Source organism: Orycteropus afer, unplaced genomic scaffold (genome assembly GCF_000298275.1).
Source record: "Orycteropus afer afer isolate SDZICR_OR568_19922 unplaced genomic scaffold, OryAfe1.0 scaffold00020, whole genome shotgun sequence".
In the NCBI taxonomy this organism is placed as follows: Eukaryota; Metazoa; Chordata; class Mammalia; order Tubulidentata; family Orycteropodidae; genus Orycteropus; species Orycteropus afer.
Window position 1 is genome coordinate 10,586,523 of NW_006921607.1, and position 15,242 is coordinate 10,601,764.

The 15,242-nt window shown below is 38.4% G+C and overlaps 1 protein-coding gene across 1 annotated transcript in view; it reads right to left on the minus strand.

Moving 5' to 3' along the window:
• NCOA6 (nuclear receptor coactivator 6) overlaps nt 1-14,822 on the minus strand; it is a 52,937-nt gene extending 38,115 nt beyond the window's left edge. Inside the window, exons 1-3 of the mRNA XM_007934732.2 lie at nt 14,588-14,822; nt 11,989-12,144; nt 5,784-5,906 (exon numbers count right to left, since the gene is read on the minus strand). Coding sequence (XP_007932923.1) covers nt 5,784-5,906; nt 11,989-12,144; nt 14,588-14,822 — 514 coding nt within the window. The remainder of the gene's footprint in view (nt 1-5,783; nt 5,907-11,988; nt 12,145-14,587) is intronic.
• Nucleotides 14,823-15,242: the final 420 nt, after the last annotated feature.

Here is a 15,242-nt window from a genome sequence, read left to right on the forward strand (position 1 = left end):
TCAAATGGTATTTCTAATTCCAACTTTTGAAGGAATCGCCATACTGCTTTCCACAATGGTTGTACCATTTTACAGTCCCACCAGCAGTGTATGAGAGTCCAATCTCTCCACAACCTCGCCAGCATTTGTTATTTTCTGTCTTGTTGAACTTTGCTACTAGTGCTGGAGCAAGACTGTCACTGAGTTTTAATAGTACAGGTTTCCCCAGCTATCTGAAAGTCATGTTCCTATGAAACCTTTTGTAAGCCAAAATGGCATAAGACGAAGAAGCAATGACCACCTCATTTATATGGGAAAATTTTTTAAGTGCTCAGACTCAAAAAATAATCTACCAAATCATACCAAAAAACACATAAACCCTAAAATAACACTAACATACAGTGTTCACAGACAGAGTTCAAAGCTATGGTGGCTTGACACTGAGATTGAGTGCAGTTCTCTGGGAAGGAGTTTGGCACCACTCTCACTTGGGACATGTACTGCCTTTGATGGCTCACTGCAAAAGAAACACTAAACACTAGCTTTGCTTTTCGCCTTTTTTCATAAAAGTGAAAATCCTCTTCGGATTTCTTTTTTTAGGAAAAGCAGGTACTAATGTAGGTCTTCTGTCAAAGCAAAGTGGCATATTGGACCTTACAAAAAGTGGGGGAATCCTCAGATACATGATTTACAACTACTTCGTCTCACTTTGTGGGGTTTTTCTGTCCACTCCCTTGATAGTGTCCACTGATGCACAAAAGTTTTTAATTTCTATAAAGTCTAACTTACCTATCTTTTTCTATAATTGACTGTGCTTTTGCTGTCACATCAAAGACGCCAGTGTCACATCCAAGGTCATGAAGCTTTTCTCCTATGTTTTCTTCAAAGAGTTTTATAATTTTATCTCTTAGATTTAGGTCTTTGATGCACTTTAAGTTAAATTTTGTATATGGTGTAGGGTAAGGGTCCAACTTTAAAATTTTGCATATGCATATCTAGTTTCCCCAGCATCATTTGCTAAAAAGACTGTCCTTTCCCCATCAAATGGTCTTAGCACCCTTGTCAAAAATCAACTGACTATAATAGGACCTCATAAAAATTAAGACCTTTGTTCATCAAAACTCTACTAAAAAAGTGAAAAGGCAAGCTACCAACTGGGAGAATATCTTCAGAAACCACATATCCAACAAGAATCTAATAAGCAAAATAAACATAAAATGTTGACAACTGAACAACAAAAAGATAACCCAATCATAAAATGGCAAAGGACTTGAATAGACATTTCACCAAAGAAGACTTTCAACTGGCCACCAAACACATGAAAAGATAGATGCTCAGTGTCATTAGCCATCAGAGATGCAAATCAAAACCACAAGGAGATACCATTTCATGTCCACTAGGATGGCTAAGATTGAAAAAACAAACAAAACAGAAAATAACAAATGTTGGTAAGGATGTGGGGAAAATGGAACCCTTACCCATTACTGGTGGGAATGGAAAATGGTACAGCCATTGTGGAAAACAGTGTGGCAGTTCCTCAAAAAATTAAAATAGGACTATTATAGGTCCCAGCAATTCCACTTCTAGGTATATACCCAAAAGACTTGAAAGCAGAAACTCAAAGAGACTTGTACACCAGTGTTCATTGCAGCACTATTCACAACAGCCAACAGGTGAAAACCAGCTAAACGCCCAACAGATGAATAGATAAACAAAATGTGATACATATATATAATGGAATACTACTCAGCCAGTAAGAGAAACGAAGTCTTGATACATGCTACAATACAGATGGAGCTTGAAGACATTATGCTGAGTGAAATAAGTAAATCACAAAAGGACAGATATTGTATAACCTCTCTTATATAAAAAGATAAGAAATGGCAAATGCATAATGACCAAAGTTTATTAGTGGTTACCAGGAGGATTGACAGTGACAGAAAAATCACATTAAGGGTAGGGCCGCACAGCCGATTATTGTAATTACTGTAAGTTGTAACCTGTAAAGAGCTGAGATGGCAAAAGTTGTGTGACAGATATATTTGCAACAATGCCTGAAGGGTGGGTGGGTAGGTAGCTGCTGAGGCTACTTATACACAACCAAATACCTCATAGGATTTGGTTCCTTGGTTTGGAGGTTTAGGGTCATGGTTTCATGAGACATTCCAGTTAACTGGCTTAATAATATATTTAGGGCTTCTGTTCTACCTCCGAGAATAGTGGCTGGGGTCTTAAAAGTTTGCAAGAGACCCTCCAAGATACAAGAATTGGTCTCTATTCACCTGGAGCAACAGAGGAGAAAGGAGAGTCAGGAAATAGGAGGAGGATATGGAATGTATAGATGATTTCCTCCATGAACAAATGTCTCCTTTGCCATGAGACCAGACGAACTGGATGATATCTGGCTACAATTACTGAAAATGTGATCCAAGATTCTATAGACGAATCCTCATCTATAAGGGGAGAAAATGCAGAACAGAATTTGAAATTCTCATAGGCTAGACTTTCTGGAGCATGCATGAACCCCTGAAAATACTGCCCTGACACTATTTTTAAACCTTAAACCAAAAAACAGCCCCTGACGGTATCTTAAAAGTGAATGAAAGTTTAGTTTACTAGCAAAAAAGATCTGCCTTGAGTATTATGCTCTTTTAAGAACTATCTATGTGAGATCAAATTGACACAGCAACTCCAATGATTAGACGGGAACCGTAGCGGGCAATGAGGGGAGGAACACTTAGAAAAGGAGGATAGAAAAGGGTGGTTATAAAACTCCAAGACTGTCATCGATGTCACTGAATTGTGCATGTAGAAACTGCTGAATTGGTGTATGTTTTGCTTGTATACTGTCAACAATAACAAATTAAAAAAAAAAAACAAAACCCAACTGATCATATGTATGAAGGTTTCCTTCTGGAGTCTCTACTCTATCCCTTATCTTTCCTTAAGCTAGTACCACCTGCAATTAGTACATTAATATAGGTTTCACAGAGTCTTAATATTTTAAGGCTGGAAGGGATCTATAGCACTGTTTCCAGGACATAAGAGGTATGAATGGTTAATATACTCAGCTGCTAACAGTAAGTTTGGAAGTTCAAGTCCACACAGAGGCACCCTGGAAGAACGATCTGGTGATCTATTTCTAAAAAGCCAGTCACTGAAAACGCTATGTGGTGCACACTTCTACTCTGACCCACATGGGTCAGCATGAGATGGAACTGACTCAATGGCAGCTGGCGGTGGTTTAGGCAACTAAGGCCAGTAAATATTATTTGGCCAGGAACTGATATTAGAACCCACACTGCTTAACTCTCGTTCCAGATCTATTCACTCTTTCCCTAAATATACACTTGGCTAAGCTCTTCCCACTCAGTTTCTGGCTCTGGCTCTTTCAGCAGTGGCAGTAATGCCACGCAAAATCTCTCATCAAGCTGCCTTAACACCACATCAAATGCTCAGACTTCCGTGAGGAACTACTATTTATCAAATTCTTACTATGCACAAGCTACCAGGCAGGGTATTTTATATCTATTGCATAGTCCTCCAGAACAGCTCAACAGCACAGGTCTTGACATATAACAGGAACTCAGTAAATGTTTGCTGCATGGCTCATGGCTCATCTATCTTCAAGCATAAGCTCAAGACTGTAGGTATTATTACCTCATTTTATAAATGAAGAAATGTTGCTTGAGGAGGCAAAGTAACTAGACTAAGGTAATCAGTAACTGCAATGCCAGGATTCAAACCCAATTCCATACCATTCTATATGGTCATGTGGTTTGTAACAGTGCAGAACAGTGGTTTTTAAATTGAATTCCTTTATTCTGCTGTGTTTCTTCAAGAGCTACTGTGGTAGGTGGGGACAGGAATGACTGGATATAGTTTTAGTCTCTTCACCCACAGCAACTGTGCTTTTTTCTGCTTTATCTGAATAAATGATCCTGTAGTTGAAAAACTTTTAAAGCCATTGCTTTTGCTGTGTTCCATCAAACTGATTTTGACTCATAGTGACTCCATATGTACAGAGGAGAACTTCTCCATAGGGTTTTTTTCAAGGCTGTGACATTTTAGAAACATACTACCAGGCCTGTCTTCCAAGGTGCCTCTGGGTGCATTAGAACCACCAGCCTTTCAGCTAGTACTCAAGCACTTAACCATTTGTACCACCTAGGGCTCCAAAAGCCACCAGTATAGTGAAAAGAGCCATTAGTTGGGTGTTAGGAGATCTGTGATGTTAGTTCATTACTACTTGACCCTGGGAAAATAGCACACTTCCCTCGTGCATGTATAGGTGTTTTGCAGGCAAATCTATATACATGTTTGTGTGTGCTGCATATATATATATATTCTTATGTAGAATAAAGCACATAGAGGGCATAGTTATGGATACTTCCTAGATATAACCAAACATTTTGCCAGATTAGGTTACTGGGTTTGAGGGTTTAGGCACATAGTCTTGGGGGGCAACAGGGTCAACTGGCATAACACAGCTCATAAAGAAAGTGTTCTATATCCTCATTTGGCGGGTAATGTCTGGGGTCTTAAAAGCTTGTGAGCAGCCATCTAAGATACAACTGTTGGTCTATACATGTCTGGAGCAAAAGAGAAAGAAGGAAACCGAAGACTCAAGAAACTAGTCTACAGAACTAATAGTCTACATGAACCATAGCCTCACCTATCTTCAGACCAAAAAAACTAGACAGTATCTGGGCACCATTACTGAACATCCTGACCAGGAGCACAGTAGATGGTTCCAGATAGACTGGGAAAAAAATGTAGAACAAAACTCAAATTCTTAGAGAAGGCCAGACTTACTGGACCAGCAGAGACTAGAGGAACTCAGAAGACTATCATCAACCAGGGTATCCTTTAAACTTGGAACTCAAACCACTCCTGGAGGTCACCAGGAGAAACTCAAACCACTCCTGGAGGTCACTTTTATCAGGCAAAAGACAGGGTGGCTCATAAAATAAATAATATCACCCACGAGTGATATTAGCACACTTCTCTTGTACATGTATAGGTGTACTGGTATAGGTACATGTATAGGTGCATGTATAGGAATACTGTGTTCCTTTAAACAGTCATCTAAATGAGACCTAATGATCAACATTTACCTAGACCAAAGATGAGAAGGTAAGGGGGGGGGGGTGGCAAGGACTCTAGACAAATGAAAACAGAACCAGAATGAAAATAGCGAGAATGCTAACACCCTGTACAAGTGTAACCAGTGTCACTGAAAAAATTGTTGAATGAGAATGTAATTTGCCATATAAATTTCTCCAAAATCAAAATTCTTAAAAAAAAAAAAAAAAAAAGGAAGTGAATACTTTAATACATAATTACATAGTTTCTTTATTCATAAACTTCTGCAGATTCTACATAAGCACACAAGAACTCTGAGGTCACAGATTCTCAGCCTCAGAGAAAGTGATAGGGAATTGGAAAGCTACATTCTCCACTATATTATAAACATCCTGAGGGTTGAGTATGTTTTATTCATTTTTATTTCCAACACTTAGCATAGGCCCTGACATAAAATAGGACCTCAATAAATGTTTGCTACATGGCTCAATGCTCACTGACCTTTAAGCATGAGCCCAAAAGACTGCAAAGGCTATCTATTTATGCACTGTGACCCTAGATTCCTGAGAGCTCATGCCTTGCTTTTCTGATCCAATAAATAGAGATGCTGGTGTGTGCCATAAGCCCCACCTAACTTGCTGGACCCAACTGATTATACCTGTGCAAATGAAGCCAAAAATATGTCACTAGATGTAATATAATTGAGTGGGAGAGCTCACCTGGGCCACCTGCCACGGGAAATCCTGCCTCCATCCTAACTGAATTTCCAGCTCCCATAGGTCCATTCATTCTCACATCTTGGTTTCGGTTCTGAGCCAAAGCCAGGTTGATAGCACCTTCCCCTGAAAATGACAAGTTATAAGAAAAATTATCACAAAAAGAAAAGCCAAGGCAAATTTTGTTCAAGGGCAGGTACACAAGCGTCTTAATTTTCTGTTTTTAAAGAATTATGGTAACTGTGTTTTTAAAGAATTATGGTAAGTTTACTAAAGGAGAGATTTCAATACTACATAGTCTTTCTTCAATCCCATCTGAGCAAGTTTGCTTATACGAAGCACAAGGAAAACCCCATAACCAATTCTCATTTACAATATGACATGTGGACAATCATTAATGATGTGTACCATTCACAGACAGCTTGGAACTCTGAACACTGATTTTCAACTAGCTCACCAATTTTTGGGGCATAGGGAGTGGGAATGGGTAATGAAGGGAAAAAATTCTCAGAAATCCCCAAATCCTAGAGATTTCCTTTCGAGAATTCATGATCAGAAGGTAGAGGTATAAGGAGGCTTGGTGGAGAAAGAACAGATGATGGTGTGGGAGCAATTGTAACACTTATGGGAAAAACACCAATTTCCTTTCAATGACTGCAGTAGATTTTCAGCAGAGAAATTCATGCAATGAAAAGTAGATAGGTTACTATTAATTTACTTCTGAAACACCTGATGATAAGACCAACATTCGTACAAGATTCTTAATGTTTACAAAATTTTATCTATTTGAGACTCACAATAGCCTGGTAGATAATGTCACTAGAAATGTTCCAATTAAGTAGGTCCTAAACTTTGAGGGAACTTAAATCCTACTTGGTTGTAATGACACAAAGTTCTCTGAAATAAGTTCTAGAATGATTCTTACACTTAGTCCAAAATTTTGCCTACTGTAACTATGGAATAGAGTACCACCTTGTGGACAAATAAAAATCCAGCTAGCCTGTGGCTGAGGCATTGAAAGACTGCATTCACCTGAGTCCTTTCTTAATGTGAGTTCCTGGCTGGCAGAGCCAGATGATAAAACAAGAAGCTAATGAGGGCACAATAAGGGGAGCTCTGGTAGCATGGTGCCTAAGGCACTTGACTACTAACCAGAAGGCTGGCGGTTCAAACCTACTGGCCACTCCTCGGAAGGAAGATGGGGCAATCTACTTCCGTAGTGATACTGCCTCGGAAACCCGAGGAGGGGTTGCTATGAGTTGGGTCTGACTCGACGGCACACAACAATGAGAACACAATAGTTTCCTCTGTCTAGTTATTGACCTAGGTCATTAAATATTTTAATCAAGGATGGAGGATGGCTATAGGGAACAAATATCCTATCAATAAGGGACCAATCACTAGGTGCTACAAGATACTCTAACTTGCCTGTGAGAATCGAGGGTTAACAGTGAAACAAAACAGGTATCTCTGGGGTTTTGTTTTGTTTTGATTTTTACCAAATGGAAGGAACCATCAATGTACCAAAATTACTAAAACACTATATGAAGAATGAGTATTATTCATGAAATAGACAGCAGATCATGTCATTCCCTTTGCTTAAAACGGCTTAATGGTTCAACTGAATAACTGTTCAATTGTTTTAGAAATAAAGACCAAACTCCTTAACAGGGAATATAGGAACTCAAATAATCAATTTATCCCAGTGATAGTCAATAGAAATATAACATGTGATTTAAAATTTTCTAGAAGCCACATTAAAAAGATAACAGGTGAAATTAATTATATTTTATTTTACAACATATAATTGATGCAAAAATTAATGAGATTATTTTACATTCTTTTTTTGGGAGTACTACAAGTTTTCAAAATCCAATGTGTATTTTATATTTAAAGAGCATGTGATTTTAGACTAGCTATATTTCCAGTGCTTGCGGGTACCTTACTGGACCCACATCTAGCCTTTATCTATCTCTCCAACTTCACCTCATGCTACTTACACCTTCAGTAAAAGGATTAAGCCCCAGTGTCATTTTTTTTCAGTTTCTTAGGCCACAAAGCTGCTTCTCATCTCAAAGTCTTTGTACATGTTATTCTGTCTACAATAGTTCTCCTGCACTCTTCATACACTAACTTTTCAATTTTCATGTAAGCTTAAGTGTCACATGTCAAAAAAGTCCTCACCCAGACATCTTAACCAATGTTAAAAAAACAAACGATTGTATTGAGTTGATTCTGACTCATGGTGATCCCACGTGTATCAGAGTAGAACTGTCTTTCATAGGGTTTTCAATGGCTGATTTTTCAGAATTTAGATCATCAGGACTTTCTTCCAAGGCACCTCTTGGTGGACTCCAACTGCCAACCTTGTGATCAGCAGCCTAGAGCTATCTAAGGTCAGGCTACCCTTTATAAAACATCCTATTATTTTTTTCAGAGGACATTCCACTTTGTAATTACTAATTCATTCACTTGGTTTCTGAACCGCCTCCCCATCACTTTACTAGGATAACCATAAGTTTGCCCAGTTTCTAGGAGGTCCAATTTACATCTGTTGCTCCAGCATAATTAACAGCACCCCCTTTAACTCTCAGAAGCATTTCAATTTAAACGATAGATTATACAGCCTCCGTGACTATATCCTTTATACATAGAATAGTGTCTGGTACATGGTAGGTGCTTATTAGGCATTTACTGACTATATGATGAAGAGTCATAATAACCTTACAAAGAATCATGGGCATTTTTCTATGTAGTAAGTTCATTCTCCGAAAACTTCATGTTCTGTAAAATCTCACACTGAAAATAACAGGTTTTATGGGAAAAACAGGGTTGGGGCAGGCTCAAAGCCTATGTGGTTTTGTCATCAGAGCACTAATGAAAACAAAAATTGGCAGAGGCAATATCCAGATACAACAGAATATAAATGCCTGGTTAAAAGTGCTGAGACAACACAAATGCAGTGGAGCTCTGAAGCAAGGGAATGTCATTAAGGTGAGGACAAGAGGATGTGCAATTTGTCACAAGCTGAGAGCTGTGCAAAGCTGGTGTATACTTCTGGAGAGGGCATCTGAGTGCAAGCTCTCTTAATTTTCTTAATATAGAACTGAAAAGACTCCCACCTATGCAGCAGCTGAGCTACGGTTTTTTTCTCCCCCTGTGGATAATCAGAATTCAATTCCTATTATTCCAGTTCCCTTTGCCTAGGAAAAATCATATGTACATAAATATAATTTCTACATCAAACTTATCACTCTCAATTTACTAACTGCACACAAGCTAATTGTGTCAAAGAAACGTATGTTGTAGAGACCGTACTAGCTGTATTTTACTGGCTCCCCAACTTGTGAACAGTGGTCCATGGGCCAAATCCAGCCTACTGCCTATTTATTAAAATAAAAGCTTACTGGAACATAGCCACATTCATTCATTTATGTATTGTGTGTGGCTGCTTTTGTGCTACAATGGTAGAGTTGAGGACATATGCTAGAGACCACATGGTTCACAAAATCAAAAGTATTTACTATCTAGTTCTTAACATAAAAAGTTTCCAGGCCTTTGCTTTATTTTACTTTTCCTTTTTAATTGCTATTTGGGTGAAAGTTTACAGAGCAAATTTGTTTTCCATTCAATAGTTCATACACATTTTGTTTCATGATATTGATTATAATCCCCACAATATAACAGCTCTCTTTCTGCTTCTCCCCTGTGGTTACCTTTTCCCTGTGTCCTTTCCTACACACTCCTACCCTATGAGCTATCTCCCTGTGCAAATCCTCCCATTCTGATCTTTCATGGTAGATTGTTCTAAGGAATGTACCTACCTGGAGTAACTGTTCACCTTGTAGGCCTGTCTACTACTGTTTGGCTGGAAGCCATGGGAGTAAGTTCGATTCCAGGCCCAAAGGGTGCCTAGGTGCCACAGTCTCAGAGGTTTCACCAGTCTCTATCAGACCAGTAGTAAGTTTGATCTCTTTAATGATTTTGAGTTTTGTTCTCCATTTTTCTCCCACTCTATCCAAGATCTTGTATACTGATACCCTTTCTGAGTAGTCAGCAGTGGTAGCCAGGCATCATCTAGTTTTCTGTTCTCAGGGTCTTATAGGCTTACATTCTTATGGTCTACTAGTCCCTTAGCCTAATTGTTTCCATGTGTCTTTTTCTTTACTCTCCAGACTAGGACAGACCAATGATTGCATCTTAGATGGCCACTCATAAGCTTTTAAGACCCCAGCTGCTATTCACTAAAGTAGGATGCAGAACAATGTTTTTGTGTAGTATGTTATGCCAATTGAGTCTGATGTCCTCTGCGACCATGGTCCTGAGCCCAAGGGCCCTGTGACTAAGTCCCTAAGGTGTTTGACTGTGGCTAAGAAGTTATCGTAACTTTGCCTGCTGTTAGCTCTATTATATATATGGACATTCTTATAGCACATACAAATATATATGTAGAAATACCATCTGCCAAACTTATATATGGTCATGGGTATATTCCCTTTTGCCTGCCCATACCTGATCATTTGAACAGGCCCCTGCTTTGGATCACTGTGAATTTATACAGGGTTCACAAACTGTCCTCAAAAAAAAGATGCATCCCCCCAACTCCTTGGTCAAAACTCAAAAAGGAAGGGTATAGAGAGTCTTCAGTAGAGACTAATCTATTGGAGAACAACCTGTCTACCAACTCCTTCAACAGATATACCATGACAGTGGCCACATCTCCTCTTTCAATTTGCAAATGCATCAGCTATCCCCAGTTTCATGAAAATGACAGCAGTTGTGCAAAGAAAGAAAAGGAGACACTTGAGATACATGTGTATACCAAAACCAAACCCACTACCATTGAGTCAATTCCAACTCATACCAACCCTATAGCACAGAGCAGAACTGCAAACTGTCTTAACCACCAAGCCATCAGAGCTCCTTTTCACATGTGTATAATGTATCATTTAAGGCATTCAGCTGCTAGTCAAAATGTTGGCAGTTTGAACCCACTAGCTGCTCTGTGGGAGGAAGGTGAAGCAATCTGCTTCCTTAAAGATTTGCAGCCTTGGAAATCAAATGGGGAGTCACTACGCATCAGAATCATGTTGATGGTAGTGGATGTGGTTTTTGTGTTTATCATTGTCATATGTGAATTTCATAATTTCTTCAAATATATGTATTTATTTGGTTTCCTTCCTGGTACTTATGTTTTATTTTTTTGACTATAACAATAAAGAGGAGCCAGCATCATATCCTTTTAAGAACTTGTAGGACGTAGGTTTGATTAAGAGGATAAATTAGTGTTTCCTTCCTCTAGTAGAAAACACTACCAATTAAAGTCCCAAAGTCTTTAAATTCAGGTAAATGAGTAGCAGGTGGAACTACTGCCTTGGAAATCTTACAGGGTAGTTCTATGCTTTCCTATAGGGTCACTATGAATCAGAATTGATTTGAAAGCAGTGGGCTTTTTTTTTTTTTTTTAAAGTAAACAGGAAAATAAGAAGCTGATTATGTGTTGCATAAAGCAGAAACAGCCTACATGTTATTTTCTTTAATAGTTGTTAGGTTTCCACTCTTACCAATAGTTCATTCTATACCCACTGCTGTCGAGTCAATTCAACTCATAGTATCCTCATAAAGGACAGAGTAGAACTGCTCAGATTTCCAAGGCTATAATCTCTACAGAAGCAAACTGCCACATCTTTCTCCCAAGTAGCAGCTGATGGGTTTGAACCATTTACCTTTTGGTTAGCAGCTAAGAGCTTAACCACTGGTCTACCAGGACTCCATTCTGTAAATATTTAAAGCCTTGGCAATCCTATGGGGCAGCTGTACTCTGTCCTATAAGGTTGCTATGAGTGGGAACTGACTTAATAGCAACGGGTTTGGATTTTAGTTTCATGGAAAGAAGCAAGTGAAATTAGATATTCTTTAAAAGTCAGTTTCTGGTCAGGGTGCCAAAAACACCAAAGTCTGAGAGACTGATGGTCAAAATCAGCCAAAGAAGGAATGATGTCTCAGGCTATGGATGCTTTAGAGCATCAGGACCAGCAAAGCTCAATCCCTCTTTATCCTGAGGTGCTACACGTGAAACCCAGGTTACGTGAGTCATCAGACATTCTGGAACATAAGAGCACAAGAACAGACAAAGCAAGCTAGAAAATCTTGCTATATTCTATTGTTATGATTTTACTCCAAATGAGCATGTGGCAAAATAAAAGACCTTCAATCTGAACGGAGAGAATCCCTAGATCCCGGAGCTGCTGGTTGTTGCTCTGAGCCAGGATCCTTAACCGCTCTGCTGCTTCCCGGGGGATGTTAAATGTCACACGCACACTGTTCCAGGGCTCCACCTTCTGCACCTTTAGCTTGTTGGATTCTTGATTATGAAAGAAAGACAGTAATATTAGTAATCTTTTAGCCAGCACAAGACATGGCACAAAAACAAAACAAAGTAATAGAACAAGAAAGAGTACAGCTTAGATTAGTTTTAAGAGCTTGGGCACCCGGGTGATTATGACAAGTAACACAGCTTTCCTAAAACTTACCTTTCTCTTCTTTAAAACTAGGGAAAAATGACTTTATGAAATTGTGAGTACTAAATGAGACAATATATGCCAAAAAACCTAGCACACTGCTCGACACACGGTAGGCACTGAATAAATGAAAAGCATTAGGATGGAATAAAGAACATAAGAGTAAAGAAGGAGATTAAATTAATAGAATAATGTTTACTTCTGGAAGCTAAGACCACAAAAGTCTCAAATATCAAGTAAAATCCTATAAAAACACTGCAGATTAATCCACTGAAAGTATGTAAAGAAAGAGCACTAAAAAGGAAAAGAACAGTTTTATTTATCAAATGCTAAGCAATTTTACCTCTTCCAAATTAAATTATTTGAAATATTTAATACTCAACTATTTAAATATTCACTGGGCATCTCTGTGAAAGATAGTCATAAATACACAGAGCAAACATTTCTTCCAATGTCTGATTTGTTTATTTTTGTTCTATATTAAACAAGAGTAGAATTTCCACTGAAGTACATCAAACAGAAGAGACAAAGAACAGAAATTTGACAAAAAAAGCTTTAGCCAGGAAATGAAAATATTATATTTCAACATTTCAAGAACTTTGGAAAGTCAATGCAAATATCAGGACATATATTTGTAATTTTATTTTACAGATTGGAAAATAAACCCCAGTCCCAGTAACCTGATTTAAAAAAAAAAAAAAAAGTTATTCAATAACCTGACAACATATCTCAAAGAAAACTCTCTGAAATAGAAAAGCTAATTAGCACTCGATCAAATCAGGATTTATGATAAAATGGTATAATCTGGGCTCTGCAGTGTGTTTGTAGGGATGAGATAATGTACTAATCAGAATAGATGGAGAACATCTAAACCAAGAGCCAAATACAAATGCCCATAAGAGCCAGATAGGTAATCTCAATGTGTGAGGGGGCTAAACAGGAACTGTGGTGAACTGAGGGCCAGCCCTCAGCAACAGCTGTTATAATCAGTAACATTTGGGAAAGATGGGGAGCTCAATGTTACATTATCAGACCTTCCCATTTTTAAAGAGAAATCCATAATGTAGCTTTTTGTATAAAACATGTCAACTTATAAAACACTGGGAACTAAATTCAAACATTAAAAAACAAAACAAAATGAAAGAAAAAAAAACCCACTATGAAGTGGGCCAAGTAACACATGGCTGAGGTACTATGGCTGTCAATGACCTCTGATCTAATACTTAAGGGAACAATTTCAAGTACACTATAAGCAGAATCATGGAGCTCTGGTAGCATAGTGCCTAAGGCACTTGACTACTAACCAGAAGATTGGCGGTTCAAACCCACTAGCCTCTCCTCAGAAGGAAGATGGGGCAATCTACTTCCATAGTGAAACCGCCTCGGAAACCCAAGTAAGGGTCGCTATGAGTCGGGTCCGACTTGACGGCACATAACAACAACATAAGAAGAATCATGGGATAATAGATTTTTCTAAGCTTTGAGGTGTGTTAAAGATCCAGCCCAACCTCTTCATTTCACAGATAATGCAATCAAATACAAGAGTTAAAAACAATAAATCAATGTCTTGAGAATTAGTCTTATCCACTATAGCAGATTATTTAATGATCTCTATGTTAAGTAATGTTGTTGTTGTTATGTGCCGTCGAGTCAAACCTGACTCATAGCGACCCCTCCTTGGGTTTCCGAGGCAGTATCACTACGGAAGTAGAATTGCCCAACCTTCCTTCCGAGGAGTGGCTGGTGGGTTTGAACCGCCAGCCCTCTGGTTAGCAGGCAAGTGTCTTATCCACTATGCTACCAGAGCTCCCATGTTAAGTAATATTGTTGTGTTTCCTTTAAGTACATGGATGAGCTGAATATAGTAATGTTAAGTAATACTTTACTATATTCAGCTCATCCATTTACTTAAAGGAAACACAACAATATTTCTATAGTTGTTGTTGTTATGTGCCATCGTGTCGGACCCGACTCATAGCGACCCCTCCTTGGGTTTCTGGCAGTATCACTACAGAAGTAGATTGCCCAACTTTCCTTCCGAGGAGTGGCTGGTGGGTTTAAACCACCAGCCTTCTGGTTAGCAGTCAAGTGCCTTAGGCACTATGCTACCAGAGCTCCCATTGCTATAGTAGTAATTTTAAAAATTCTGTAATTCAAAACTTGCACTTAAAATTAGCCTTTCATCTCAGTTTAGTAGTTTGACTGTATAAAATTCAAGATAACCATGGAAGACAAACACTTAAAAAAAAAGTACCAGTAAGGAAAAAAATAATTAAAGCAAATTACCCATGTGTAACAAATTGGGCACATTCTCTAATATTGTGTCCAATTTCCATTTGAAGTCTTTATCATCTAGATTTCCTTTGAAGGCCACAAAGATAGTGGACTCTTCCAAAATACTATCACTTTTGGTGTCATCTTCTTCTAGTCCAGAGTCCAAATCCATCTCTGAGTCTTCCACTGCTGATGAACACAAGGAAGTATAGATGTGTTCTAAATTTGGAAGGTCATCCAAAACCATTGTGAATGTTATTCCAGAAGCATATGCCGAGGGGACAGTAAGAAAACCTTTGAAAAGAAGATGCAGAAAGAGGATTACAACACACAATCATACATGCAGCAATGTCTAATCCATAGCTCTGTGAAAACTGTCATTTATTTGCCAAGCAATAAGTACTGTAAAAATTAATAAATTATAGACAGGATAAACTATTTTATTGCTCTTATAGCAATTCTATAACAATTAGTTTTAAAGATACTGGAAATAAAAACCTATCAACAAAAAAAACCAAACTCACTGCCGTTGAGTCAGATCTAACTCATAGTGACCTGAGGCGGTATCTGCACAGAAATAGATTGCCCAATCTTCTTTCCCAGGAGTGGCTGGTGGGTTTGAACTGTCAGCCTTCTGGTTAGCAGTCAAATGCCTTAGGCACTACGC